Genomic DNA, 27,223 nt, shown 5'->3' with positions numbered 1-27,223 from the left:
AATATAATCAAGCTCAGATACTTACATGCTTAAGCAACACCATGACAATTAATTCTTTGGAAACTTCTTTCACACGTAATATTAAAAAAAACAACAACAAAAAAAACTTATGCCACATGTGGCACGACTAGCAAAATAACACCACTGCCAGGCTCCGGAGACAACAAAACAACTAAAAATAGAATGGGAATTCTTGAAATAGCTTCTTGACTTTAATGTGAGATTTTCGGCATTATTTTTTATTTTGATTACAGACAAGACAACCAACTTAACAAGAGACAATGATGGAGGCCAGCTGTTTTAAAATTACACCCTTAAGGTTCTCAGTGAAGAGTCCTTTGAGACAAAGCCTCTTCTATAAATAAAATGCCCTTTAAGGCCATCACATTCCTATGTAAGATCTTACATAAATCCAGACAGGAAATGTATTTTGCATTTGCTGACCTTTTGAAGATGTCCATAAGGTGAGATAATGATCTGTTTCTCCTTTGTATCTGTTTGTACATTAACAGGCTGGGGTATTGTCCAGATATAACAGCAATGGCAAGGCTAACATGATGATGTTTAGGAGGTTAACTATATTTACCATCATAGTTTAGACTGTTAGCATGCTAACATTTGCTAATTATAGTGAGCGATGCCATTAGCTTTGGTCTTTCACTATAAACCAAAGTCAAAGCCATGTATTCCTTTTTGTACTTGATTATCCCACTAGTGAGAAATTTAGAAGAAGACTTTAGTCCATAAGCCACAGGTGTATTCATTCATTGTAGTTCAGGCTGGACCTACACACTGGCCCAGTTAATTGACTGGTATTGTGATTTTCACAACCATGCTGCTAAAAACCTGCACAGAGATCCAAATTGAAATAAAAAAATAGCTTAATATCTAGTAAAGACCTACTACTAATCTTGTGTGCTCAATGCACATTTTAACTACCGAATGCCTTTTTGAACATTTATTCCAGAGCATGGATATCACCACTTCTGTTTTTTCCACTACTTTGGTCCTTTTAGCACTAGTTTGACATTCTGTAATACTAGTTGTAATGATTTATTAATTACTTATTCTGTTTCAGCAACTAGTTACAACACAAACTTTACTAAGGAAGCTGAGCCAGAACCTGTAGCATGAGAGTCACAGGTAGTCCGCTATCTGATGCATTCGTGGCCTTCTGGATAATGTAAGCCAGACAATGTCAGGGGAATCAGATTAGAGTATAACAGTTTCCTTTCATACATTTAATGAACAACAGGTGATAGTCTACCTGAAAATTACTCAATTTTTATCATGTGGTGTTGGCTAGGTAGAGCATACTCAAGGCAGGTCACATCTACCCAATCCACTGGAAACCAGGCAGTTACCCGCTCTATTTAATGTTTAAGGTCCGATCAGAGTGCAACCGCATGAGCACACATGGAAATACCTTTACGAGATCACTACTCAACTGCAAAACATTTCTCAAGTAAATAGTCTAAAAATCTTTTATAGCAAACTAGCCTTGTGTAATTAGCATTGTGTACATTTTATTTACTATTTTGGTTTTGGTCTCATCAGTTTGAGAAATCTGCTAACTACTTTAACCACTGATGTGATAAACCTTGTAAACATGTATGACAGTTGCAGTGTCTCTATGTGTTGAGGATTAAGGGTATGTGTATGTGCACATACCCTATACTCCTGTGCACTTGTGTGTTAATCCTGAGTGAAAGGCTATGTTTTCTGCACAGGAAGGCAGCGGAGGGACTCCCCGGAGGGCCTCTGTGTGCCGGCCCTGTAAGCCTGTGTGAATGAGCCTGAATTCGCAGGCTCCCCACGAGGACGCACGGCCAATTAAGCTGACAGTCAGAGGCCCATTGACCAGTCACAGAGATTAAACGCCGGGCCATCTCGGTGGCTAAAACCACCTGCAGGATGGAGGGAATGATGGAGAGCCAGAGAGGAGGAGGAGAAGGAAATGGAAAGAAACACGGGGAGACGTGCCGATACTCACTGTTGCTTGTCGCTTCAGTAAAAGACGCCTTTTGTCCATTCCAGCCTTTGTTGTCCATCTGTAGTGATGTGGAGAGAAGGAGAGAAGGGGGAGGTAAGAGAGATGTAGATTCTTGAACAGACAGCTTCTTCACGCATGTCAGACAAGTTCCTTCCTACTGTTTGGTCAACAAAGAGACGAGTGCTCACAGGAGGGGATGCTTAAGGAGCCTAGTGTCTCTAGGCCAGCTACTTAATTAGGGGGGTTGTCAATGTTTAGTAACAAAAAAAAGAGGCTCCTATTCAATGTGTTACTTCTGCTGTGGTGTGTGCGTCTGCTTGCACAAACACACACAGCCACAAACACATGTGAAACACAAACAAATCATTTCTCACATGTGTGACAGCTGAGGAGATGACATTGCTGTAAACAAATTCACCCACGCTACAGTGGAATTTCAGTGCAAGAGAGCTCACAGCTCACAGAGAGAAAGGAGGAATGGAAGGAGAGAAAGCGCTCGAAAGAAAGACAACCTATCTTACAAAAGCTACAGAGCTCTGAGTTGTCTGAGATCAAAAGAAAAGGAAAAACTAATTCGTACAGAGACGTTGTCGGAGTTGTCGAGCTATTGCACAGTCACGTATCGGCCAATAACTTTGTTCTGTCTAAATATTGTTTCTTGAGTGTAACCAGACAGGTCTCACCTCTTGCCAGAAATTAGCTTAAACAGGGAGACTCACTGCTTATTTCCATAACAGCAGACTCACATATCTGAAACCTTAGAAAACAAAACACAGTGGTTTATAGGACTAAAGAATGAAACATCCAATGATGTGATTTGATTACATGTCTGTAACGTTTGACATTCCCCTGGAGACTCGTGTAAGTGGGGCATTCAGTGTGCAGAGCGTTTAAAACTTTCAAAAACTCCTCTGCTGAAGTCTCAGTAGCAGTAACTACACAGAAGATCAAGGTAATTAATGTCAGAGCTGAGGAAATCAAACTAAAAGGAAGGAAATTACTGGCTGCAAACTGAGATGCGCTTTCTTCGGAGCATGTCATGTTTAACTCTCCTGCAGTGTTGGTCAAGTTACTTGAAAAAAGTAATCAGTAACTAATTACTGATTACTTCCACAAAAAAGTAATCCCGTTACTTTACTGATTACTTATTTTCAAAAGTAATTAATTACTTAGTTACTTAGTTACTTTTTAAAAACACGATTTACAACCTGAAGAGGTGATAAAGCGATAGATCTTTCAGCCCAATTCTACTTTTTCTGCATAATCCATCATACAAAATGTAATCAAATGGAAAAGTCTCTTTTTTTTTAACTTGTTTTATCAGTTTTAATCTTTTAACTTTATGCATCAAGCAAAGATTTAATTATATGCACCATTCTCTGACTTGAAGAAATTTGTTTAACATTTAAACCTATTTTCTGCACATTCCAGCACATAAAATAAAATATTTTTTGTGTTTACACTCACTCTTTCAAATAGATGCAAGTAAAACACGGCAGAAAATAAATAAAGTCAAAGACTCAGCGGCCCTGTTGCTCTATTTTCACCTGTAAAGCAGGACTGCGGTAGGCGGAGGTTTACCCTGGTGCAGGTGTGCCGCGGTCAGTTGAAGAATCCGCGAGTTTCTCTGTGAGTTTCCCATCACGTCGTTGCACACTCGGTGCTTGCTTGGAAGTTTAGGGGTTTTTTTGCTGTAAAAAGAAGTTTTCTTCCCACGCACGATGGACACTAATGTTTTTGTTACTTTTTATGGAATCAAACTCAAAGTAAGGTCAGTACTTCCACGCTTTAAACGCTGCACGCTCATACGCTCTCCCGCACTCGATATGTGATCCATTGTTGATCTGCACACAGCTGTTGTCACTAACGGCGCACTCGCTTATGTCACTGTCATTCTCGCAAAAAATCACGGTTTTAGTAACGCAGTAACGCAGCGTTCCTACGGGAAAGTAACTGTAATCTAATTACCGTTTTTGCAATAGTAATCCCTTACTTTACTCGTTACTTGAAAAAAAGTAATCAGATTACAGTAACGCTTACTGTAATCTGATTACAAGTAACGCGTTACTGCCCATCTCTGCTCTCCTGTAGTTCTAAGATTTGGTTTTCTGAATAGTATACATACAGTATATGCAGCATCATATATCAAACTAATGAGCTGTCTGGGGAACAATTAACATTCTACAGAGAGACTGGTTATGTAACTCTATCTGATTCTGCCCCCTTGAGCTTAAAAACCAACGAGGTGAATAAAGATGTTGGTGATCAATGGTTGCTTGCAAAACACATATGGTTTAGAGAAGCTGAACGGGTTGTATAATAGGTCAGCAGCACTGGGATTTGAGATAAATCTGGGAATTGAGTATCAGAATTACTGTGCGGGGTTGTAGAGATGAGATAAAGTCAGGGCAGTGCATGAAGTTTCCTAATTAGTTCTTCAGCATACAACTTTATAGGTACCATCCGCTATCACCATTCTTATAGCTCTGATGCTAATAACAATTGCAAAGTGTTATTATTTGGGTGTCTCTGCTTAGACTGCTGCCCCCTGCAGCCCCGACCTTGATAGGCAAACAGAAAAGTGACAGAGGCAATAAAAACCCATTGGAATAACTCATGAGTGTCTGTAATTAAGTAACCTAAAGCAACCTACATACTATACATTTATGTTGCACTCATTAGCCATTATATTAGGTGCCCGAAAGGACATTTATGTGACTTTGAACGTAGCATGGTTGTTGGTGCCACACAGGGTGGTCTAAGTATCTAAGTATTCCACAAACTTCTGACCATTCTCTGTAAACCCGAGAATGGTCCAAAAAAGAGAAAATGAGTACCAGTTCTCTAGGAGGGCAACAGTAACTCAAATAACTACTTGATACAACAAAGGTATGCAGAACAGCATCTTCAAACCTTGGTGCAGATGGGCTACAGAAGCAGAAGACCACACTGGGTGCCACTCTTGTCAGATAAGAACAGGAAACAGGTGCTACAATTCACAAGGGCTCACCAAAATTGCAGAACAGAAGATTGGAAAAGTGGCAGGATCATAATTTCATGTAAACAACATGAAAACACCGATCAACCCTGGGTTGTTTCAATGGTTCACGCTGCTGCTGGTGGTATAATGGTGTGGGTGATATTTTTTAGCATTTCCATACTTTCATAGGTCCTTTGGTACCAGCTGAGCATCTTTTTAATGCCACTTGACTAGGAAGGTGAGCTGTTGTTGACAATGTCCACCTCTTTATGACCACACAATATCCATCTTCTGATGGCTACTTCAGGATATTACCCCATGTCACAAGGCTCAAAAAAATCACAAATGTATTTCTTGAACATCACAATGAGTTCAGTGTACTCAAATGGCCTCACAATCAATCCAACAGATCACCTTTGGGATGTGATTCACATTATGGATGTGCAACTGACAACATCTGCAGCAACTGAGTGATGACGTCATGTCAATGTGGTTCAAAATCTCTGAGGAATGTTTCCAGCACTTTAATTAATCTGTGCCACAAAGAACTATTGCAGTTCTGAAGGCAAAAGGGGGGCCAGCTTAGTGCTATCAAGGTATAACTAATAAAGTGTTCACCTCTTCAACAGTTTTAACATGTTTTCACTTTAGTAGCTACAAGAAATCGGAACCAAATGTAATCTGTGGATCATATTGATATATTCATATCATTATGAAACAAATGAGATAATTTATAGATGCAGTATAAGAAACCAGTGCTGGGAAAGTTTACATTTCTAAATCGGCTGTGAACAAAACCTTCTGTATAATTAATTGTGTGATTTATTCCTCCCCCCCATTATGTAGAATCTTTTAAAACTTCAAATAACATTCAACAATATACAACTACTACCAGTCAGGAAGTAAGATAAATAAACAGTTGTGCAGCAAAGTGGGAGGCTTGTATATAAAACAGATATGAAATATACAAGCTGGCGAAGGCGTTTTTACCTCAGCCGGGTTCTGAGGGACTGTGGAGGCCTTGTATCCCAGCTGTAGCAGCATAGCCTCAGCTGCATTCCGCTTGGCAACCTTCTTGTTGGGCCCTGTTCCCGTGGCAACCTCATTATTCACCTTCACCTGTATGGGAATGGAGGAAAACACGCATATAAAGAAACCAGTACACACAAGTGAGATAAAGACACTAGCAATATTTGCTGATTCACAACTGAACATTCTGGTTTTGCTGATGCATCCTGTTGTGATAATGACTAACTGTTCCTTAGTTTTTTTTTAAAAAGTTTCTTTTCTCTCTTTTTCAGAGCTGAGGCAGCCTTGCAGTGCACATTGCACAAAAAGAATCTGAGTGAAGTGTTTGTTTTTCAGTAATCCCAAAACATTAAATCTGTCTTTACAGAATGTAAGCAGAAATTTCCAAGAGAATATCAGACGTCGTTATGTTATCCAAACAGACAATTACACTGTACAAATAACATTCTGGGAGCCAAAGCCTGTGAACTGCCAGGCCTCAGCGCACTCAGTCAAAGTGGTCTGACATGCTCGCTAAGTACTCATCTGAATACATCACGAAGGTCACAACAGAAGGAGAAGGAAGGAAGGCCTCAATAAATTCCCCAATCACTAAACAAACACAATCACTCTTTTATCAAAATTTAAACGATGATCAGCTCCTCAGAAAGCGTTTGACAAAAAGGTGGAGCCCTTTCTGAAGTGATGGCTTCAGACAAACGATACGAAAACAGAGACTCATTTGAGCCCTGCTGCCTACCAAAGGAAACAATGTGGAAATTTTAGAAGATGGAGTGGACTGCACAAAAGAACACACACACTCACGGGGACTAATGTGTGCATCAAAGAGGCATGGAGAATAGGTTTGAGGCTGAATTACCGCCTGATGCTAAGAGAAGCTCTGTTCTTCACATGAAAGAAAAGGATTATGGAACGAGAGACTAAGTGGGAGAGTTTGACTGGGAGAGGCAGCCAGGGAAAGATGAATAGGAAGAGAAAAAGACAGACTGCTGTTAAAATGGCGAGCATAAATAACAAATGCACACGTTTAGCAATTTTACGGTGTGAAGCGGTGTGGGTTAGTACAATGCCACAATCTTTCCAGGAGTATATGTCCCAGAAAATCCACCCCAAGATATGGTCAAAGAATTTGCAAAAAACCAAACAAACGAATAAACAATCAAACAAAAAAAGGCCTCAGTTAGCATGTTGAATTTTAAAGTTCATGACAGCACGATTAGAAAAAGACTGAACAAGTGTGGTTTGTTTGGAAGGGCTGCGAGGAGAAAGCCTCTTCTCTCTAAAAAGAACATGACCGCATGGCTTAGGTTTGCAAAGAACAAACCACAAGCTCTCTGGATCAATGAGGCTCATTCATGAGTATTTTCATGGAAACATTCTTACCCTGTGCAAAAAACAATCACGTAAACAAAATTACTAACAAATTCACTGCCATTAGCTAATTTCTTTATATAAAGAAAGATGTTTGATGCCAGGTGACGTAGAGAAAGAGATGTATGAGAGAATCCTGCACATGGTGAAAGTCCAACTGAAGACACTAGCTCAGGCTGAAATAATTGAGGTTAAAATATGAGGTTAAAAGGGCTAAAATATCTCTACCCAAGAAACTCATTGTGGCTCAATTTCTTTTTAAAAAGAAAAAAAAAAACAGTTTGGAAATCCGAATTGATACATAAAAAATAAAATAAAGCACTAAAAGACTAAAAGAAAAAGAAAAAAAAGGTCACGCACAAGGAGCAACCAGATTGGTCACTCCAAGATGAGAAACTTGGTTCAATGGAAAAAAGAAATCTAGATTCCCCGGTATCCATGGAACAGTACCAAGAACTGTATATGACACTCAGCAATCGCCTTTTCATTTGGTATTTCATTTTCTTTACCTGTATTCTGAGCATTTCTTTTTTTGGTTTGCTGTTTACGATACATATGAATGTTTCACACGCTAATCAGTGATTCATTAATATTGTTGTACCTGAAAAAATTTAGAAATGTTTTGGAGATACAAAGTATGTGAAGGTGTGGCTGTCACAGAAAAATTTAAAACACAGCTTTTTGTCATCTCTGCTGAAACATAAGTGAATTACAAGCAGCACACTAAGTCCAACATCTAAAGACGTTTTTTTGTTTTTTTTTTCACATGAAGGGTGGGACAGAATATCAAAGCAGCAACATAACTAATCACTTCCTCATGTGAAATACTTTCAATACACACTGATGCCAAATATCAATATTCTTATTAAAACTCTAAACCAACTGTAAACTGGCTGGTACAATTTCTCAAGAGATGAAGTTAGGAAGAAACTCAGAGGGAAAGTACCAGACAACACGGTTAGCAGGGGAAAGCAAATCAAAGAGCTAATTCATTGAATCGATTAATTAAAAGTGAGGAGCAATAATACACAAAGATTCAATTTTCTCTTCTTCTGTTATAAAACTATTGCAGCGTACTGCTAAAGACTGTATACTGCAGAATCACTGTGTTGTGAATATTTATTGAGTTCATAATTTAATAGTTATTGAACTATAGCACTGTATGGATTCCCTACTTTACACAATGAGCTTGACTGATTTGTTAGAGCTTAATAAAACATTTTCAAAATCATGTAATGATCTGATTTACATAAATGTCATCGGCATTTACCTGACAAGTTCTTTTAAAATCAACAAAGCATTTCTCAAGATTGTCCTTCAATCTTAATTGCAAATTAATTTTAACACGTGGGTAATTAAAGAAACACATTTGGCAGAAACAGTAGTTTAGCTTTAACTTGTAAAAGTAGGGCAGGTAAATTAAAGAGGGCAAATTCCAAGTTTAAAGTGCACAGTTTATTAACTGAAGCCAATTTCAACTTGGCTTCAGTTAATAAACTTAATTTCAACTTGCAGACACAGATTATTTTTTTCTCCTGTGGTTTTTCATGCATGACCTCAAATAGGCTAAACAACTCTGAAAGAGATAACTGTGGTATCTGATGAGATTTCCTCATACAAAGATCCTACTCTGTTTACTGGACTAATAATAAACACCAAACCACCCGTAACTAAAGGTTGCAGCTGACAGAGGAACATGACATTTTATGAATACTAGCTCCTTAATTCCAGTATCATCCTGTGGTACAGAAAACAGACTTCGTGCCACCGACAACTTGAAATGTAATAGCATAAAAAAAAGTTGGCTGCTCCAGTGATGGAAACGGCTGTAAAGATGGATGTTCATCTATTCTAAGCTTTAACTGCATCTATAAACATAATAAATGCTAAACAGAATGTTTCACAAAGGAATGCCGAGCATGAGAGACAAAGAGGAGAAGAGAAAACGGTGAAAGGAAACATGAGGAGGCCGAAATCATTTTAATCCAACGTTGAAATGCAGTAAATGAAAACAGACTTTAATGTTCAGTTATTCTACCACATGTTCCTGACAAAATAACCATGTTTGCACCAAATGCATTAAATTATTTACATGTCTTCTGGTGACTAAACATTAACCAACAACATTTTTTCCTGTTCTTTGACATAGTAAATAATAAATACTGCAAAACTGGAAGTAGGTTCCACACTTAAAAGAACAAAGCTGGTCAGTGGTGCAGGAGGGGAATAGATTTCTTTTCTGCACATTAGCAGGCTGTTCAAAAACGACCTTGTTTGAACAAAGGGGAGCTTGTCATGCTAACACAGTTAGGGATCATAATCCCTGTGGAAACCTAAGAAACCTCACACCCACGTTCATTACCCACATATAGCCATCCTCCGTGTATGTAGTAGCCTGAGATTCAGCAGATATGAGCTAAGCTCCTTGTCTTTTACAGCATATATAACCCTTTTTAGGACTACTTAGCAGGCCACATTAGCAACGGCAATTTATTTATTTACACAGCACATTTCATTACAAGTAAACTCAATGTGCTTAAAAAAACGGTAAAATAACACAACAATAAAGACCTAGCTATGTAGGACTATGATACCTTGAGGCACACACAGTTATTAAGTGTACGTCTGTGAGAATAAAAAGGTTTTAACTTGTTTTTGAATGCGGACACAAATGGAATTGACGTCAGGTCAGCGGGCAGTTTCTTCCAAAGAAGTAACTGAAAGCACCCTCAGCACACTCAGATCTAACTGAGAGTAGTTGAAAGATCGGTACCTGATGACCAGAGAGCTGTAACTGGGTTATAGACACTGAGCAAGTCAGAGATGCACTGAAGGGTCAAACCACTGAGAGATTTATGAACTAACAGAAGAATTTTAAAGGTAATCTTGTATTGAACTGGCAACCAATGACGTTACTTACATACGTGTAAGGCTGCTACAATGTGGACAAGCTGAAGACGTCCTACTGATGATTTAGATAATCCCGTAAATAAAGCGTTAGACTACTCTATCCTGTTTGATATGAACGCAGGGGGCAATGTCTTAGTTTGAGATAAGAGCAGTCCTGGTGACTTTAATAAAATAATTGTCAAATTGAGATCACTGCCCAAAATTATGCCACAGTTCCTGACTTGCTCACTGTGTTTGAGAGAAAGAGATTATAAGTATGAATATATTTTCTGTCTCTGTCTCTTTTTGGAGCAACAACAAATATTTCCATTTTGTGTATTTCTTTTAGTTCTTAAAGATTTTAAAGTCAATTTATAGTTGACTTTTCTATGATTTCTCTCAGATCTACAGCAGGTTCTTTCAGCCATCTTTACGTTTTCACTATTTCTCCAAGGTTCTCAATCGATAATTGTCCATCATTTCATCACATGACAACAGTACTGGTAATGTGTACTTTTTACTTTCCTTTTTGTTTTGGCAGGTGAATGAAATACTTCTGAAAATATGCAATAATAATCAGAGATAGCAAAGTCTAAAACATTTGTATATGTGGGTCAGTAATATCATCCAAAAACACGCCAATAAACTGATTATATTCAAAACTCAGTTAACTGTCAAATGGCAAAAATTTGCAGCTAAAAATGATTCTATACAACGATCACACCACCTCCTGCTCGCACGCATGCAGCATTCAAAACTACAATTAGTCGTCGATATTTCAATCAGCTGTTCAATCACTCTTATCAAGCCAGGGTTTTGTTAGAAGGATAAAATCCAGTTTATTAGTAACAGTGACATCATTAAAAATAAAAGCCTAATTTGCTAAACATCTAACATTCAGAAGCGCAAATTGGAAAGTGGACTTAGTTGACTGAGACAAGGTGGGTTTGATGAGTACAATGTGTTCTTTGTGTATGGTCTGCTGTTAATTCCTACTTTAATATGAGAAAGTGGTCTAGTATTTGCAGGACATCATATAGTTGGGAATGTCTTTTCTTGTAGTAGCATATTCTGTGACCAGGAATGTACCTGCATGATGAACTCCCGACGTCGGGGCATCCCTCTCTCTGAGAGCAGCAGGTACTCGGGCTCCTTCTCCTTTTTGGCCTGCTGGATCTGGGCTAGACGGCTGATCGGGTTCATGCCCTGTCCATAATCTGGTCCTGTCTACAAGGAAAAAAAGCCAGTGATGATCTCTTGTAATAACCATAATCATTTATTCTGCCATGCATCCCTGTGTGTGTGTGTTGGTTCACTTTATTAAAGTACCTTGAGGATGGTCTTGGTTCGTTTCTTGTAGTGTGTCTTGGGTTTTTCCACAGTGGGTATGGAGGGAAGCTTCTTCAGGTCCTGCAGGATGGACAGAGCGGCACGTTTCTTGGACAGCTTCTTGCTGTTGCCCTCACCCTCGGCAGAGAACTCCCCCACGGTGACACGGGTCAGGAAGCTTTTCATGTGTGGGGGCCCACTCTCCTTCAACACCTGGAAAGGTTTTTGGAGAAACACAGATGGGAGGGGTTTTTTTTCATAAAAGAGAAATTAAATAAAAATGATAGTACAAAATCTGAATTTATATATGTGTGGGTTTTTTCTCCTGTGTGGAATATGTATAAAGGAGTGTGTGCAGAGCTCTCTGTGAGCAACTACACCAGGTGGTCCAAAACATCTGCTCTCAATGGTCACACACTGCTACCCACCCACATGTGGGTGTGTTATCCATATACAAAACACTCCAAACTGAACAACACTGACGCACAAACACACATATGAAAAGTAACATGTTCCTAGATGACAGTCTCTAGTGATGAAGGCTCAGTTTCCTTCCTCTAGCCTCTGGTCACCTGGGAGACCTAAAACAAACACCGGCTGGCGTTAGGTCATGCTTCTGCAATCACATCTACTTCAAGTCCAACCACAGTGTGCGAGTGTGTGGATGTGTGTGTAGCAGGTGGGGTTCTTATATAGGAAAACATGCTGGAGGAAGAATTAAGTTTCACACACTTACTGAGTCCAGCTCTACATGTTCGGTGAACGTGGATCGGTTCCTAGCTCGATGGCTTTCTCCCTTGCTTTCCTTGCTTTTTTTGGTTTTTTTGCTGCAGCAGCTGTGTGCTGCTTTGGATTTTTTCAGCCCCCTCCCACGCTCTCTCCTGATTTTCTTCTTTTGAGCTTAATTTGCGGTGCAGACAGCACAAATTGTAGTAATCAGATGCAATCTAGCAACAGTTGATTTGAACTCAGTGACCGATAAAACAGATTAAACTGATAAGCAGAACCTAGAGCATTCCTCAAATACTTCACACATCAACACAGACTAATACCAGACCTTTGGGGAAACAAAGGATAATGTGTCCATACCCCCTCTTCAATCTACACGACACCCAAAAAAACAAAGATTTTAGTTCAATTAAACTCAAGTGACAAGGCAAGTCCTGTGCATGAAAACTAAACAAATAGAAATCAGTTAGTGAATGTTTAGACAGATACCACACATACAACTATGGCCACAAGTAAAACAGAAAACTCAGAGCAGACACGCATAGTTTTAATGCAACTAACACCTTTTATCACATACATGATCACTTCTTTTCTCTTCCTACTCAACTGACTCCAACATTTTCTTAACAGAGGATACACTGGCCCCCATGTTTCCCATCACTGTTAACCTGTCAGCCTGTGGGCAGTCCTGCACAAGGAATTCAAGTATACAGTAGGTTAGCATGTGCGCTGTAGTGAAGCCTTGAAGCACTAGCTGTCCAAGACATCAGGCAAACTTACTCCCACCCAAGGGATCTAACTCTGGTCTTGCTCATCACCAGAAAAGGGAAATGTAACATGGCAGCTTCTTGTATGTTACAACATTCAGTGGGACTGGAAGCATCCCGAGTCAGATTTAGTTTTTTAAGGCATAGTGCTGACGATGACGTCGCACATCACCGGCCGCACTCAGCTAAGATTATGTCACTTTGAGGAAATAGAAATGGATTAACAGTGAAATGTGTATTTAGGGCCATAAATATCTAGATAATAACATTTTTGCAATAGATTTTGAATCAAACAATCAACATGTGACTGACTTTCAGCCTTACTTCAGGAGACTTAACAAAAGTACTGCATAAAGGAATTACAGCCATTTTTATTCATTTTTATACAGAACTTCACATATACTGATCCTGGATGTGAATGTCACAGTAATTCTGGCCTTATCGAAAAAGTTCTTTTTCTAGGATGGAATGATTGTACAGCACACATCTTTAATGACATTAAAAAAGAAGAATTGGTTGCTAAAGTTATTTCTCTAATAAACATAAACATATGCATACACTCACTTAAATAAGATAAGATGAGATAAGATAATCTTTATTAGTCCCACACGTGGGAAATTTGTTTTGTCACAGCAGAAAGTGGACAGTGCAAAGTTATATACCAAAAATTAGAGAACACAGGAATACAATAAGAATAAGATACTGTGCAAAACTGTACAGACTAGAGTAGAATAAAATAAAATAGTATATACAATAGGATAAAAATAGAATACAAATGCGATATACAACCGAGTAAAAATACAAATCCACTTATTAAATCTTTTAACAAGGCTAAGCCCTACTAACTTACTGTTTGTGATCATGATTGACTACAACTGGTAGCTTTTCTTCTTTCCGCATAAAAAGAAGTTGTTGTACAGCACTCATTAGATTGACCAATACTTAGAACAATGGGAAAGTCCAGGCAACTCAGTAGTTCTGAGAACTGGAGATTTATACAAGTTGGGAGCCATTTTCTAAACAACTGCAGATTCCAAGATCATCATAAATTTAAAAAAAAAAAAAAAAAAATACATAAATACAAGTTATTCAGATGTGTCACCACTTTGCAAAGGTCTGGATGAAAGGTTTTATAGTCAGACGAGACAAAGACTGAGCTATGATGGCAGTAGATTTGACCACAATGACAAGAGGATGTTTGGAGGAGTAAAGGGGACGCTTTCAAAATTTAAGAACAATGTACCAGCTGGCAAGAATGGTAGTGGAACCATCATGCTCCAGGGCTGTTTTGTTGCCACTTGTATTGGTATATTGCAAAAAAGTGGATGGAATAATCAAGAAAAGGACAACCTCAAATTCTTCAACTTCACCTCAAATCAAATTAACTAGATAGCTGTTCCTGCAACGATCCCAAACCCACATCAAAACTGGTTTTGGAATGGATAAAGATGGCTAAAATTGAGCTTCTCTAACGGCGTTCCAGCCTCGACCTCAACCCTTTTGAAAGTTTGTGGACTATGCTTCAAAGCAGGGCACGTGCCAGGAAACTAAACCAATTTAAATGAACTCTGCCAATTCTGCCAAGAAGAGTCGTCAAATGTCCAGACAGAACTATGCCAGAAGCTTGTTGATGGTTACTAAAAGTATCTAGTCAAGGTCCAACTTGCTAAGTGACATTTAACCAAAACTTACTGGGGGCGGGTACATATCTGACTATGTATGTCTACTTCTGACCCTGTGTGGATTACAGAAAATCCGAAATAAATAAATAAACTTGTGCACCCAATTCATATTTTTAAAGTAATAAAAGATGTACTGCATGCTCTACAGTCACTTTACCTTAGAAAGAGAGAAGTTCAACGACACCATTAAAAGCCCTAAATTACTGTAAAATCTATGACTTAACGTCTGAAGTCTGGAGCCCTTTGACATCACCTAATGCTGTTTCCTCTTTTGCAACGGTCTGCTAGGCCTTTATTGTAGCCATCTTCACGTGTGTCTTGTTTGTGGGTCTCTTTGTCTTCAGTTTTGCATTTAATAAATAAAAAGTATTAAATATAAATCAGGTATTAAAGTATTAAATACAAATTAAATATAAATCTTGGGTTGACATCCGGTGGCTGACTCGGTCAATTCAGGAATATCCTATTTCTTTGCCCTGAGAAACTCTGGGGCCATTATCCATTTATTTACTCATCCAATTCAATTCAATTTTATTTATATAGCGCCAAATCACAACATAAGTCGCCTCAAGGTGCTTCATAGATACAGAGAAAAAAACCCAACAATCATATGACCCCCTATGAGCAAGCACTTTGGCAACAGTGGGAAGGAAAAACTCCCTTTTAACAGGAAGAAACCTCCGGCAGAACCAGGCTCAGGGAGGGGCGGCCATCTGCTGCGACCGGTTGGGGTGAGAAATCCACTTTGACAACGATAAGCTTGCCTCCTCAACAGTGTTCTTAACTTGGCTAGATGCGATCAAGGGGTTTTCATAAACACTGAAAATATTCTGCAATCATCTCCTTAAGTTGTCTTCTGCAGTCTTTCAGATCTTTGGGTGTTGCCAAGATGGTCAGTGCTTGTTTTTCAGAAGTACCAGATTGGGGACTTGTCACTCGTAGAGTTTTATTATTGAAGGTTTATCTTTAACAGTTACCAAATGCAAGTTCAATAATGACTTTTTATCTGGTTAGTATGACATGATTAAACAAGGTGACTGTCAATTCACCTTTAGCATATTTTTACAAATACCTAAGGACCTATATGTAAAAGACAAGTCTTTGATGCTGTTGTAACAAATAATCAGATGTGCAAGACAGGAAACCTTTTAACCTCTTCTCAGTTCTATTGTCACTCAAACCTTCTGTGTCTCCTTGTTAATCACACCGAACATCAAGTCTTTAACATTTAGTGAATAAGCAGAGACTCAGTCAAGAAATGTTCTGGCACATAATCTCCATAAACAGAAAACTTAAAAGAAAGAGACAATATTTTGGTTTTCATACTGATTAAATTAGGTATGACATCAATTAATTAATGAGCTGGTTTTGGCAGGCAGAATTTGTCACTATTGGACAGAGCCAAGTTAAATGTTTCACTCTTTTTTGGGGATGACTGTAGCTCAGGAGGTAGAGCAGTAGAAAAAGCAGATAGAACTAGTCCATTTAGCATTTACACATCTTACAGGGGCATTGATCTTTACATCTAACTCTTGGTGAGAAATCTACTATTTCTTGTTTTGAATGTGTACAGCAGTTACATTAATTAACAGAGAAAAGTCAATGTTCTGTAACTACATTCATCCTCTTTGTCATTCAGGAAAGTGTTTTTGTGGGTTTTTCAGAGTGACAGACTCACACAAATACCGGAGCATGAGCCCTCCAGAAGTGTTCCACTTGCTTATAATTCATCTGTGCTGTTTAAATTGAAAACATAAAGTCACCAATGGGAAGAACGAGATCAAATGTGGCCTACATGGACATATGGCAAGTCAACAAAAAGTATGAGACAATGTGTATATATCTACGCATTCAATGTCACCTACTCTTGGCACACGATGGCGGCAGACAAGCTGCAGTCAGTCTCCTGGCAGATGACACGGGATCTGCGCCACACCGATGGGATTTCAGCACTTCCATTCATTTACACGCACAGTCAGACACACATACATGCAAACAAATAGACAAACACACCCGTCTGCCACCTAATGACAAGGATCAGATTGTATACAGGAAACCTTTGGTAATTCAATGTTGAATTTTTTTTAAAAATCCCATCTATTCTTGTCTCTTTATTTGTTCTTATTCAATCATGTCTCCAGCTCCGCGTGGAGACATTAATACCCTGAGCAGTCTGAGGATTTGAGCATGCGAGAACTCAGGTACTCTAGAAGAGGAGGCTATGGGAGCAGGGTAGGACAATAGTAGGGACTGGTAAAGGGAAGAAAGGCTCTTTTGTGATGAGTGGTGGATGGACAAGCCCTGAGGGAAGCTGATTCTTGTAAGATGGGTGGTTCTTGGCGCGGACCCTCTTCTCTTGTGTCCTCCTTGGAAAAGGAGCCTCCGATCCAACACACAAGCCGTGATTTATAGATTGGTTCCTCTTTGATGCTGACATCTGTTTGATATTGCCTGACGGGGGGATTAAATGAGCCAACTGGCTCTCAGGGTGGCAACGACCCTCATCGCTGCAGAGGGATGGGAAAGCAGACACTCGCTAACAGTGACTCACGGGTAATTTCATGCAACAGTAAGGGCAGGGATGAGCTGATGTGAAAACATGGTTTCTGTGAAAGGCATTCACATGAGAGATGACCATTACTGTTTTATGTGGGACGCATCTATGTGTGTTAGACGAGGGTGTGCATCAAAGAAGATTCAGTAAAGAGGAAAGACATAAAGCTAAACTTTGTCAACTTAGTTGGAATTTAATGGACTAAGTGCGCAAAATGAAATCCATAAAAACAAGTAATTTAGTAATTCACACTTGATCTCCAACCACAGCATACTGGCAGAGCGAGAACATACTGCATCTAAGAGTGGGGATTAAAGTGAATCTGCTCAAGAGAAATGAAAGCTATGAGGGAAAGAGAAATGTATGTTATGCAAGGAGAGGGAGAGGATAGATTTCAATCTCTGTGCTTGTAATTTTTCTTTAGTTTTATCTTTAATTATTATCTAGTATGTTGGTTTATGGAGTTCCACGTCTAGAAAGACTGCCGTCAATCTTAACAGATCAAACGCTAACAGTCTTGCCACCAGTGACTACTCTGAAGAAAATTGCCGGTTCAAGTCAACTTGTCAGTGGAACAATCGTTTAATTTAGCGGAAGTTTAACAAATTACTTCTTAATGAGGGGAGATCCATCAAAAAGTGCTCTCTATTTTTGTTTCTCAAACAAAGTACTGAGTGTGATATCTTATTGTGTAATTCTTAAATAATTGGGTTACATTCACAATTTCATTAGTAGTTTATCCTTTTACTTAGTGACACTTCATCAGTGTGTTACCGAAAAATGTAAACTAGTGAGAATATGATTGTCTTTTTATAAGGAAAATGGGGTTCAAGTGCTTCAGGATAATTTAATTCTCACATGTAAGTGACACAAATAGAAGGTAACTCTATTGTAAAGTGATTCAACTCGATTAACTGTATCCGGGTTTTCTTTTCAGTCCTCTTTCCATTCATCGCCAAATGGCAGCTCCAGCAACTGGATAAGCAGTTAAGAAAATTGATGGACGGATGTTTCTTTTTTCCCTTCATTTACTTATTTCTTTGATTTCCCCTTTTTAAAGTATTTTTTTCTTCTTCTTTTTTAAATGTGTGTGGCCATTTGTCTTTGTTTTATTTTCATGGCTGAAAATAAAACAAAGACGTTCAACATTGAATTACCAAAGACAAATGGGAGTCTGTGATGGGAGGGGTGGGGGGTAGCTATCAGGAGGCCACTGGAGGGACTGAAAAGTTTTGTATTTCTGCATTAATGTTTAATCCCTAGAGGTTGCCGCTTGATTCAAATGCCTTGTTATATGTAATCACATACTTTTCCAATTATTTATTATTCATTTATTTAAAAATAAATAATTTGTTGATTACTGTTTGTTGCCATCTGACACTTCAACATTTGCTTGATGTAGCGCAGAAAAAAAAATGAACCTGATCCCTGATTTAAATAATGATATCCTTTTACAGTAGAGGGTAGACCAAACAAACCAAGCTAAACGCTGCTGTCAAAAAGCGCACACAACTCGTAACTTGTGAAATAGTCAAAGAAAATGAACAGTTGACAGAAATGTAGGGAGATGGTGAAAGAGAATAAGTGTTGTGAGAGAAAGCACATGGAGAATATTTACTGATTTACTGCTCATCAGACAGCAGTAATGAACAGTCTGTCTCCAGACTGACAGTGAGCAGAGGAGAGACCGCTCGGAGGAATGTGGCTATGTTCTTCTTTTAAAAACTGCTGCTCTCAGCCTCCAGTTTGGAGGGACTGAAAATGAAAGTGAAATGACTGCTGCCAGTGACAAAGACATAACAGATAATGAATCATGTCAATCCAGACTTAGCTGGATGAAATTATTAATAGCAATTCCAGGAAGGTAAGTGTAATTCCTCTGGTTAAACGCAAGGTAGGACTCACAGGGTAGCCATTCCATACCCTAGTGAGTAAATACATTTTGTTAACAAAGAAGTTGAAAGGTGGAAGGAAAAAGGGAGGATTGGATAGCTTCGCAGATAATTTTTCCACTGTTGTGTAAACTCTTATTAACAAGCAAAGTAAACACAGTGAGAAGATTTTACCTCCCTTCCTCTCCTTACAGTTCATTTCCTCTCAGCCCATCTTCACATCCCCTAGTGTATGTGAGGAACTGCCCTCTGTAATTTTGGGACTGATGTAAGAGAGGTGGAAGGGAGGAACTCTGTGGAGGAAGGGAGGGGGCACACATTGTAAACTGAGCCTCTCTTGTTTTTGGCACCTTGCTGAGTGCAGAAGAAGAAGTGGGGAGCGATGAGGGAGAGAATATTGGACGAGTCAGCTGAGATATGGTGAAAGCCAAGGAGCACTGAACCAGAGGGTCATACAAGGACACACTAGATTTCATGGACTAAAAAAAAAAAGTTGTGTTGTGACTCTAATGGTCAGAAAAGATGTGGTAGGATTCCCTGTAGAATCCAAAGGAATCTTGTCGGGCAAAGCTAGTAAGGAACTTAATCCTGGTCATATCCAGTGGACCATGTGAGGGGAACAATGTTTTAAGTTTTGGATGTCGGGTTTTACCAGCTGATGCAAAAAGCTTTTCCCAGAAGCAGCCGTGATTAAGAAACAGAAACTATTGTATGCCAAGAAAGCCCATCCTGAGGTGGCATTAGACATGACAGACAATGTACTTCACAAAAACGAAAATCCCTGAATACAATGATTACACATCCTTAACTGTAAAACCAAAAGTGAGCCAAATGCACAGAATTACCAAGTGCCTTTACTCAGGTTTTCAGAAACACATGTAATCCCTGTTTTAATGGCAAAAGGCAGAATTCTGATAACATATTGAAGCTTGGTTTAGCAGATGATGCTAGTAAGTAAAGTTCATTCATAAATAAGCCTGGTTTTAAAGCCTTATTAAATGAGTCTATTAACAATCAGATACAATGTAAAGTCAGTACAATGAGCTTGACTCAGGAACCGAATTTAAGTTAGTTAAGCATAAAACAAACGAGTTAAGAGGCAGAGTTTTGAATGGTGTGATTTTGTCATCATAGTTAAATTTAACAGTAAGTTTGTACAAATAAAGCCTACTCAGAGAGCACAGCACTCAAATAATGGAACAAAGCTCTGCAGTCTTGTGCTGTATAACCGTTTTGCCTTCTGGGCAGGGATGGGTGTCTAGATTGAAATGTGATTTAATAAAGTAAAGTGTCTTTTAGGGGTTTGTACTCGATTAGCACCAGCTAAGCTGAGTCACCAGTCACAACACCACACCACTGAATCCATTCCCACATGCTTAATCAATTCCATAACCGCACTGAAACACACTCTCATATGTAATGTGTCTCACTAAGATAACAGAGCTCACTGACGCATAAGTAAAGGAAACGTCCGTCCTTATAATAATAAAAAAATGCATTATTAATGAAGGATTCCCACCGTGACTCCTTCAAATTCCAGCATGTTATCTTTTCACACGGCTACTGATGAAAACAATTTTAGAAACACTTCCCACATTTTGACATTACATAAACCCCGGACACCACAACTATTTACACATCATCTCACTGCACAGTTTATCTTCATTCTGCATTCCTTCTGAAATTACTTCAAGGAAGATCATAACTTGCAATTCCCCTTGGTACCAATAATAATAACATTGCACGAACATATCCTTGTGGGTATTTCTCATATCGTTCTCACCTCAAAATTAACAGACAAGTTCCTCTTGAGGGCAATTTCATAGACCAGGCTGATCTCTGATTTACTGGCATCAGCGCCTTCCTCCGTCTCCCCCTTTTCCTCTGGATTCTGGAAAACAAATACAAGATTCGAAAGAGGGAAATGTTTAACAAAGGTCTGTCATTTGATACAATGGTAAAATGATAACGAATTTTTTATTTTTTATTTTCACAATTTCCAATGAACAGTGACTCAATGTTTGACATGTCATCAAACATGGACAATACTGAACTGCACACCAGCAGTGTGGACGTCGGCCAACCTGCCACAACGAGAAGCTTGTCTGTATTCTGGAGACAATCCTTATCTGATATGGAATTAAAAACTTGGTTACATGGACACGACTGGTGGTCCTCTGTCTGCACTGGAAGGCCTCTTAAATTGATTTTCTATTAAATTTGAAATTTTTATAGTGAAAAACTGTTCCAGCTTAAATTATCAGTTATAATTTGTGAACATCGTAAACTGTGTCCTCCTTAAAACAAACTAGAGAACAAGAAAAGCTTAAGATCAAAGGATCAGCGCTCACGGGGAGAATCACACATTTATATCTAAGAGACAGGCTCGATGACATTTCACCGTTAAAAATTAAAACTATTTTCTGTCTCCCACAAAAGCAAAAACTAATTAACCTATGAAGCAATTCTGGACTTAACATATGACGGCTCTGGGTTGAACTTACGGTTGAAATTACGAAGCTAGTGATAAGAGCAACTTACAGTAATTCTTAAATTCGTTCCCATTAATGTTTGAATTGAAATCTTTCAATTTGTCATCACAGTATCCTCTGCTGATGATAAAACCTAGTTTGCAACACAGATATCACGTCACCAGGCACACAACAAGGGGTTTTTTGGTGCTATCTGTTGATGAATGTAGCCGTCTCACTTTTTGTCTGATTAACTCTGAATGACTGCAGTCTTTCCCTTTGGACTCCTTTCCTTTTCCTGCCTCAGTACATGACCTGATGGCACATGACTAACACTGTGAGGTCTCTTAAAATTCACAGGAAGGAGTCCTACTGCACCTACCCCACTGGGTTAAAGACATACAGATGGTAAGAGGCATGTGTGACTAACTTATGCTGAGATATACGCCATATTCTATTTTGGTCTAAGACACTTAGATTGGCATTAATCACACAGTAACATTAGTGTGATATTGATCATAAACATAAAAACAAGGTCACAGGTTTATGAATCAGCTGTTGCTGCCTAGCAATTGCCAGCAACTTTCAGCAACTACTTGCCAATTGGTCGGGGACTAGCAACTGGAGACATAGCAGTGTGAACTCAACTCAGGGATAAGAGAAAGAACTTGTAAACTGTAAAAAATTGTTTATACCTGCAAGCAGGTAAAAAAGTCTTTTTTAGACCTTTCAAACAGAATGAGGACTAAACTTGAGGCTGAAACAGCAACAGTTTTGTTACATAGTATTAATTAAGTTTCAGAACAGAAATGTGAAATAAATTTAATGTGAAAACAAAACAAAGCTAACTTGCTGCTGATTGGAGTAAAGGCTGTTAAAAAATAACATGGCCTTAAGGATGGACACTCATCCCGTGATCTAAATATGTAGAGAGGGCATAAGTAGCACACAATGATGCTACTTATTCCCCCTCTACACAAACAAAAAACATTTAAAATGGATCAGAATTTAATTTAAGGCAATTTAATGCTTTTTTTATGCCATTATTATTATTAATAGCATTTTAAAGACACAGTTTTACTCCCTCAAGAGAACCTTAGAGAGCTGGTTAGGTTTAAAAAAATAAAAGGTGGTGACAATGATTTGTTTGGTATTTATTTTTTATTTGTCACAACTATGGCTAACTAATAAATAAGCACTGCTATACTATACAATACATATCTAATGTGCTTAATGCCCTGTATAGACACGGACATGAGAGAAACTTGAAAGTGACTCAGAGCACATCTCATTTTTTTCCCCACTGCTCTCATTTCAGTTCTAATTTGGATTCATATTTATCATGATCACATGTTTCTGTTTCACTGATATATTTGATTAATAGCATAAATTAATCTCAAAGCTGCATTAACAAGCTGCTCGATAAGTTTGGGTGCAAACCAGAATGACTAAGCAGACCTGGCAACCTTCCAGTGACAAAGACAAATAGAGGGCTAACTCTGATTCCAGCAATTCATCTATTTATATAATAGTATATAAATATAAGTATAAGAAGAACCCATACAGAACTCTCAGATATTAACAATCACCTTGAAGTAGCTATTGTCAATGAAAAGAAGAAAACATTTCATTTTTATATTTAGGTCAACTGATTTTAAAAGGGATCATCGAAGGATAGGAAGAAGGGGCTCCCAGAGGATGAAAATGAAATTCAGTAAAATTAAAGGCAAGCTTGTTTGTTTCACAGAGCTTGCACCTTGAGCTTTTAACTTTTCCCAGAGCAACATGCATATACAGAACTGTGCAAAAATCTTGCCCTAGCTATTATTTCTTTAAACTTTGTTTCAAGGAGCCAGGCTTTCTTGTAATTTTTGAAAGCAGTCTTGACGAATTCAAAGTTTTTCTTTGGACATTACCTGCTTTTACAATTTACCTGACCTATTCAGAGAATATTTTGTTTGTTAAGACGCTTAACATTGACCTATGGATCATTCAGGTGTAATTAATTTGGTACCTAAATCAAAGGAAGAATGAGTGCATGTGCATCTACACATAACATACAATTTAGCAAAGAAACAATTTGTTATGAGCAGCCTGATGCAAAAAACACTTCCTCTTCCCATGTCTTTTTGCACCAACAAATAACTTCTAACCAAACACTTGTCCCAACTCCAGGATGTTGTGCAGTATCTCCTTAAAAAAAATGTGAGGAAACTGATAAAGTGGAGGACAAAAGAACAGTCATCAGGCCTATCATCACTGTCAATATGTATGGAGGGAGTCAGGAGAGAGGTCTACAGTCACAGTGGAGTCTCTGTCATGGTTCGAGGCTAGTACGTTTATGAGAATGCATCATTTTTTTGAAAGAGGTAACTTATATGGTAACATATATTTATGAGTATAGTATCTGTTTTTTCTATTAAGAAACTAAAAAAATTACTTACTGTGCCTTTAAAGAAATGACAAGATAGCTTTTCTAAGAGAGTTCAGGCCTGCATGTTTGCATGTTCTAATAGGTCACTGCACCTATTTCCCAATTTCCCACCACAGTATAAAGAAACGAAGGCTAGCTCAAAGCTAAACTCACTAGTGGGGATATAGTCATTCATTTAAGCATTTAATCATTAAAATTGCAGGTGTTTTATGATTCCCGGGAATATATCTTGTTGCCCCACTGGTGTATAAACAGTATAATTACAGTGTCATTGATATTTACCTGCGGTCTTCCTCAAAATAAAGGTTTGACAGCCCGTGGTGAAAAGAAACATTTTATGCCGGAGGGCGCCCACTTACACATGTAGGATCACACAGACTCATGCAGAGACAGAATGAAAGACGTATACTGTAGACAGAATGTTCCTCAATTTGTAAATCAAGACTCAGAAGCAGCAGCAAACAAAGAGCTCATTTATGGAGGCCGACGCCACAAGACAGCAAGGCAGGCAAGTGAGAAGAGCCAAAGCGTTTTGAATAACCATCAGCGATGCCAGGCTGTGAGGATATGGGGTAATTTGATTTCCGGTGGGAGATGATAACAACAGTTAACAGCTATGCCCGAGGGAAACTCTGGAAAGGTACAATGACACTGGGAGTAGGCAGAAAGAAAAGCACAAGAAAAAAGAAACAGGGGAAGAGAAAATAACCCTGTGCCAGGTGCAAACTAAAACTATGGAGATTGCAGGGCTTAAATTATACATTGGAGTAATTAGAGCTGAGGTGAATCTGGATTCAATCTGATGAAAGGTGAATATGCAATCATCTTAGCAACTGCAGAAATATTACAAAACATGATTTAGAGGCATCCTCTAAGCAACACCAAATCAAAATAAAGAAAAAATCCTTCCACCTTTAATTAATGAAGGCGTTTATAACAGTGGGTAGGATGAAAGCTGCAGATGAGGCTCCAAAGAACAGAGGAACAATCTAAGTGTTTATTAGCTTTGCCAAAGCTTAGAAAGCAGCCATAAGATGTCCAAGACTGTGTGCTCGTGGGTGCTGGAAAGCATGTACAAAGCTCTCAAAGCTGAATTCTGTTGATTTGTGTTGTATTTGTGTACATTTTAGAAAATTACATTTGCCAGTTTAACCGAATGTTCCCCTTAAGTTGTCTATAATCGGATGGACTGACAGCTACCACTGGATTACTTTGATGCAGAAGAAATATTTATAACTTGAGGATTCTCAAAGCTGCAAGGTTTTGTGAATCTATATGTTAAAATCCATCCAGACCTCCAGAGAGTCATTCAAAGACCCACTAAAGTACTCAAAACTGCCTTTGTAGTAGGTCCTGCTACACTAGGTGAAAGCAATACCCGTCACGTTGATACTGACAGTGATACTTGTTGTGCAGAACAGGTATCAGATTTATATCATGAATAGCAGCCAGGGCTTTTATTTGGTATCGGTTTAGTAGGAAACTCATGGTACTGAACACCACTAGTTTCAATTCTTTTTCAGTGTATTTCAACATGCCCAAATATAAGTACGAGCCAACTCCATGTGTGTACACTCCCCAGAATAAGGATAAAGACTGTAAAGAAAGTACACTGGATAATGAAAACACTTTCTCAGAAAAAGTGACGAGACCAACAGGACTACTGTCCAGTCATTGAACTCTAGTCAATCCTACTTCTGAACCAAATCAAAGTAAAGTTCAATGTCGCTTTCAACAATTTCAATATGAACTCTGAGAACTACGTCACTATTTGTAGAGGAATTTCTGAATCTGTTTCAAATCTATGAGGTCCTGGATGGACTCTGGATGTCAACAGTTAACATGATTTTCTGTGCGTGTACCTGGCAGTACAACTGTCTTGATGCATGCTCGGTCATCCAGGTAAGACAATCACAGAATGTTCAGATGCTACCCATCAGCCTTCCATTCGATGCACCAGTAGTATCGATTTTCAAATATTCTTGGGTAAAATACAAACCCCAAGTTGTTCTCTGATGCATCCGGAGCGTGCATCGGTGTGTGAATGTTCGAAAGCACTTACATAGGAAAAGTGTAGAAAAAAAGTGCTTGTATGAATGGGTGAATGAGGCAAGTTGCATAAAATCGCTCTGAATTCTCAGAGAAGAGGAGCCCTATATGAGAACCAGTCCATTTACCAATCCTAGGTGACTTCCTTCTTGAGTTATCACATTCAGAAGATTTTCTGAAAACATGACCTCTGACCTATGACCTTGAGGTCGAGGTCACTGAGAGTGGAACTTGTCTGAGACTTTCAGTAGATGCATCTATGGAATGAATTAAAAATCTTCCATCAACTTGTTCTCAAGTTATCACATTCACAAGTTTGGTTGTCCAAAATTGTCCGTAAGTCAATAAGACTCAGTCAGAAGTCAGTAGAACTTAGTAAGTGCAGGTTAAACATTGGGAAATATGCAATGTTATTGTAACCTTTCTGTTTTTATGTGTTTCCGCGTGTTTACCTGTGGTGGCCGCTCAGGGATGGGTTCATTGCGGAGGGCTTGCAGGGCCTTCATGGCAGCGTTGTGTCTGGCTGCTTGGCGAGTGCGTCCCTCACCAATAAACTCATGACTCCCTACAGACAGCTGCACATAGAAGATCTTAGGAACAGGATAATGGTACCTGGAATTTAAAAAAAAACCCCACAAAAAAACATTAGCAAGAAGAGAAGATGTATCACGAAACTAGTAGTGCAAAATATGGCAGATCAGGAGTGCACATTAAAGGACATTAAACGATCAATATGTCGCCTTAACCTTAAGCGAAGGTTTACATCCGCTTTAAAAACAGATGCTAGGGAAAGAACTGGCTCTAACATAATGAGCCAAGTTATCAATTCTCACCGTTTACACCATTTCCAAATTAAAGGCCCACTACTTCATCAGGGTCAATTACTACACAATAGCCTGTTGGCCAACCACTTGAAAAATGCAGTGCTATTGAATCTCAGCTCAGGCATGCAAAACAAAGCGCAGGGACATATATCCTCTCTTCTTTCTTCTTGCCCCAAACATAGATTATTCTCTCTTTCTTTGGGTCCTGACAGAGTGGGACTGAGCTGTCA

The 27,223-nt window shown here is 38.7% G+C and overlaps 1 protein-coding gene across 1 annotated transcript in view; it reads right to left on the bottom strand.

The window, feature by feature from the left end:
* stau2 (staufen double-stranded RNA binding protein 2) overlaps positions 1-27,223 on the bottom strand; it is a 104,300-nt gene that overhangs the window by 55,573 nt on the left and 21,504 nt on the right. Inside the window, exons 6-11 of the mRNA XM_004546614.2 lie at positions 26,622-26,781; positions 20,999-21,106; positions 11,592-11,804; positions 11,352-11,489; positions 5,964-6,092; positions 1,994-2,051 (exon numbers count right to left, since the gene is read on the bottom strand). Coding sequence (XP_004546671.2) covers positions 1,994-2,051; positions 5,964-6,092; positions 11,352-11,489; positions 11,592-11,804; positions 20,999-21,106; positions 26,622-26,781 — 806 coding nt within the window. The remainder of the gene's footprint in view (positions 1-1,993; positions 2,052-5,963; positions 6,093-11,351; positions 11,490-11,591; positions 11,805-20,998; positions 21,107-26,621; positions 26,782-27,223) is intronic.

This window comes from Maylandia zebra, linkage group LG9 (assembly GCF_041146795.1).
Source record: "Maylandia zebra isolate NMK-2024a linkage group LG9, Mzebra_GT3a, whole genome shotgun sequence".
Classification (NCBI taxonomy): Eukaryota; Metazoa; Chordata; class Actinopteri; order Cichliformes; family Cichlidae; genus Maylandia; species Maylandia zebra.
The sequence above is the reverse complement of the archived record's forward strand: the minus strand, read 5'-3'. Positions and strand labels throughout refer to the sequence as shown.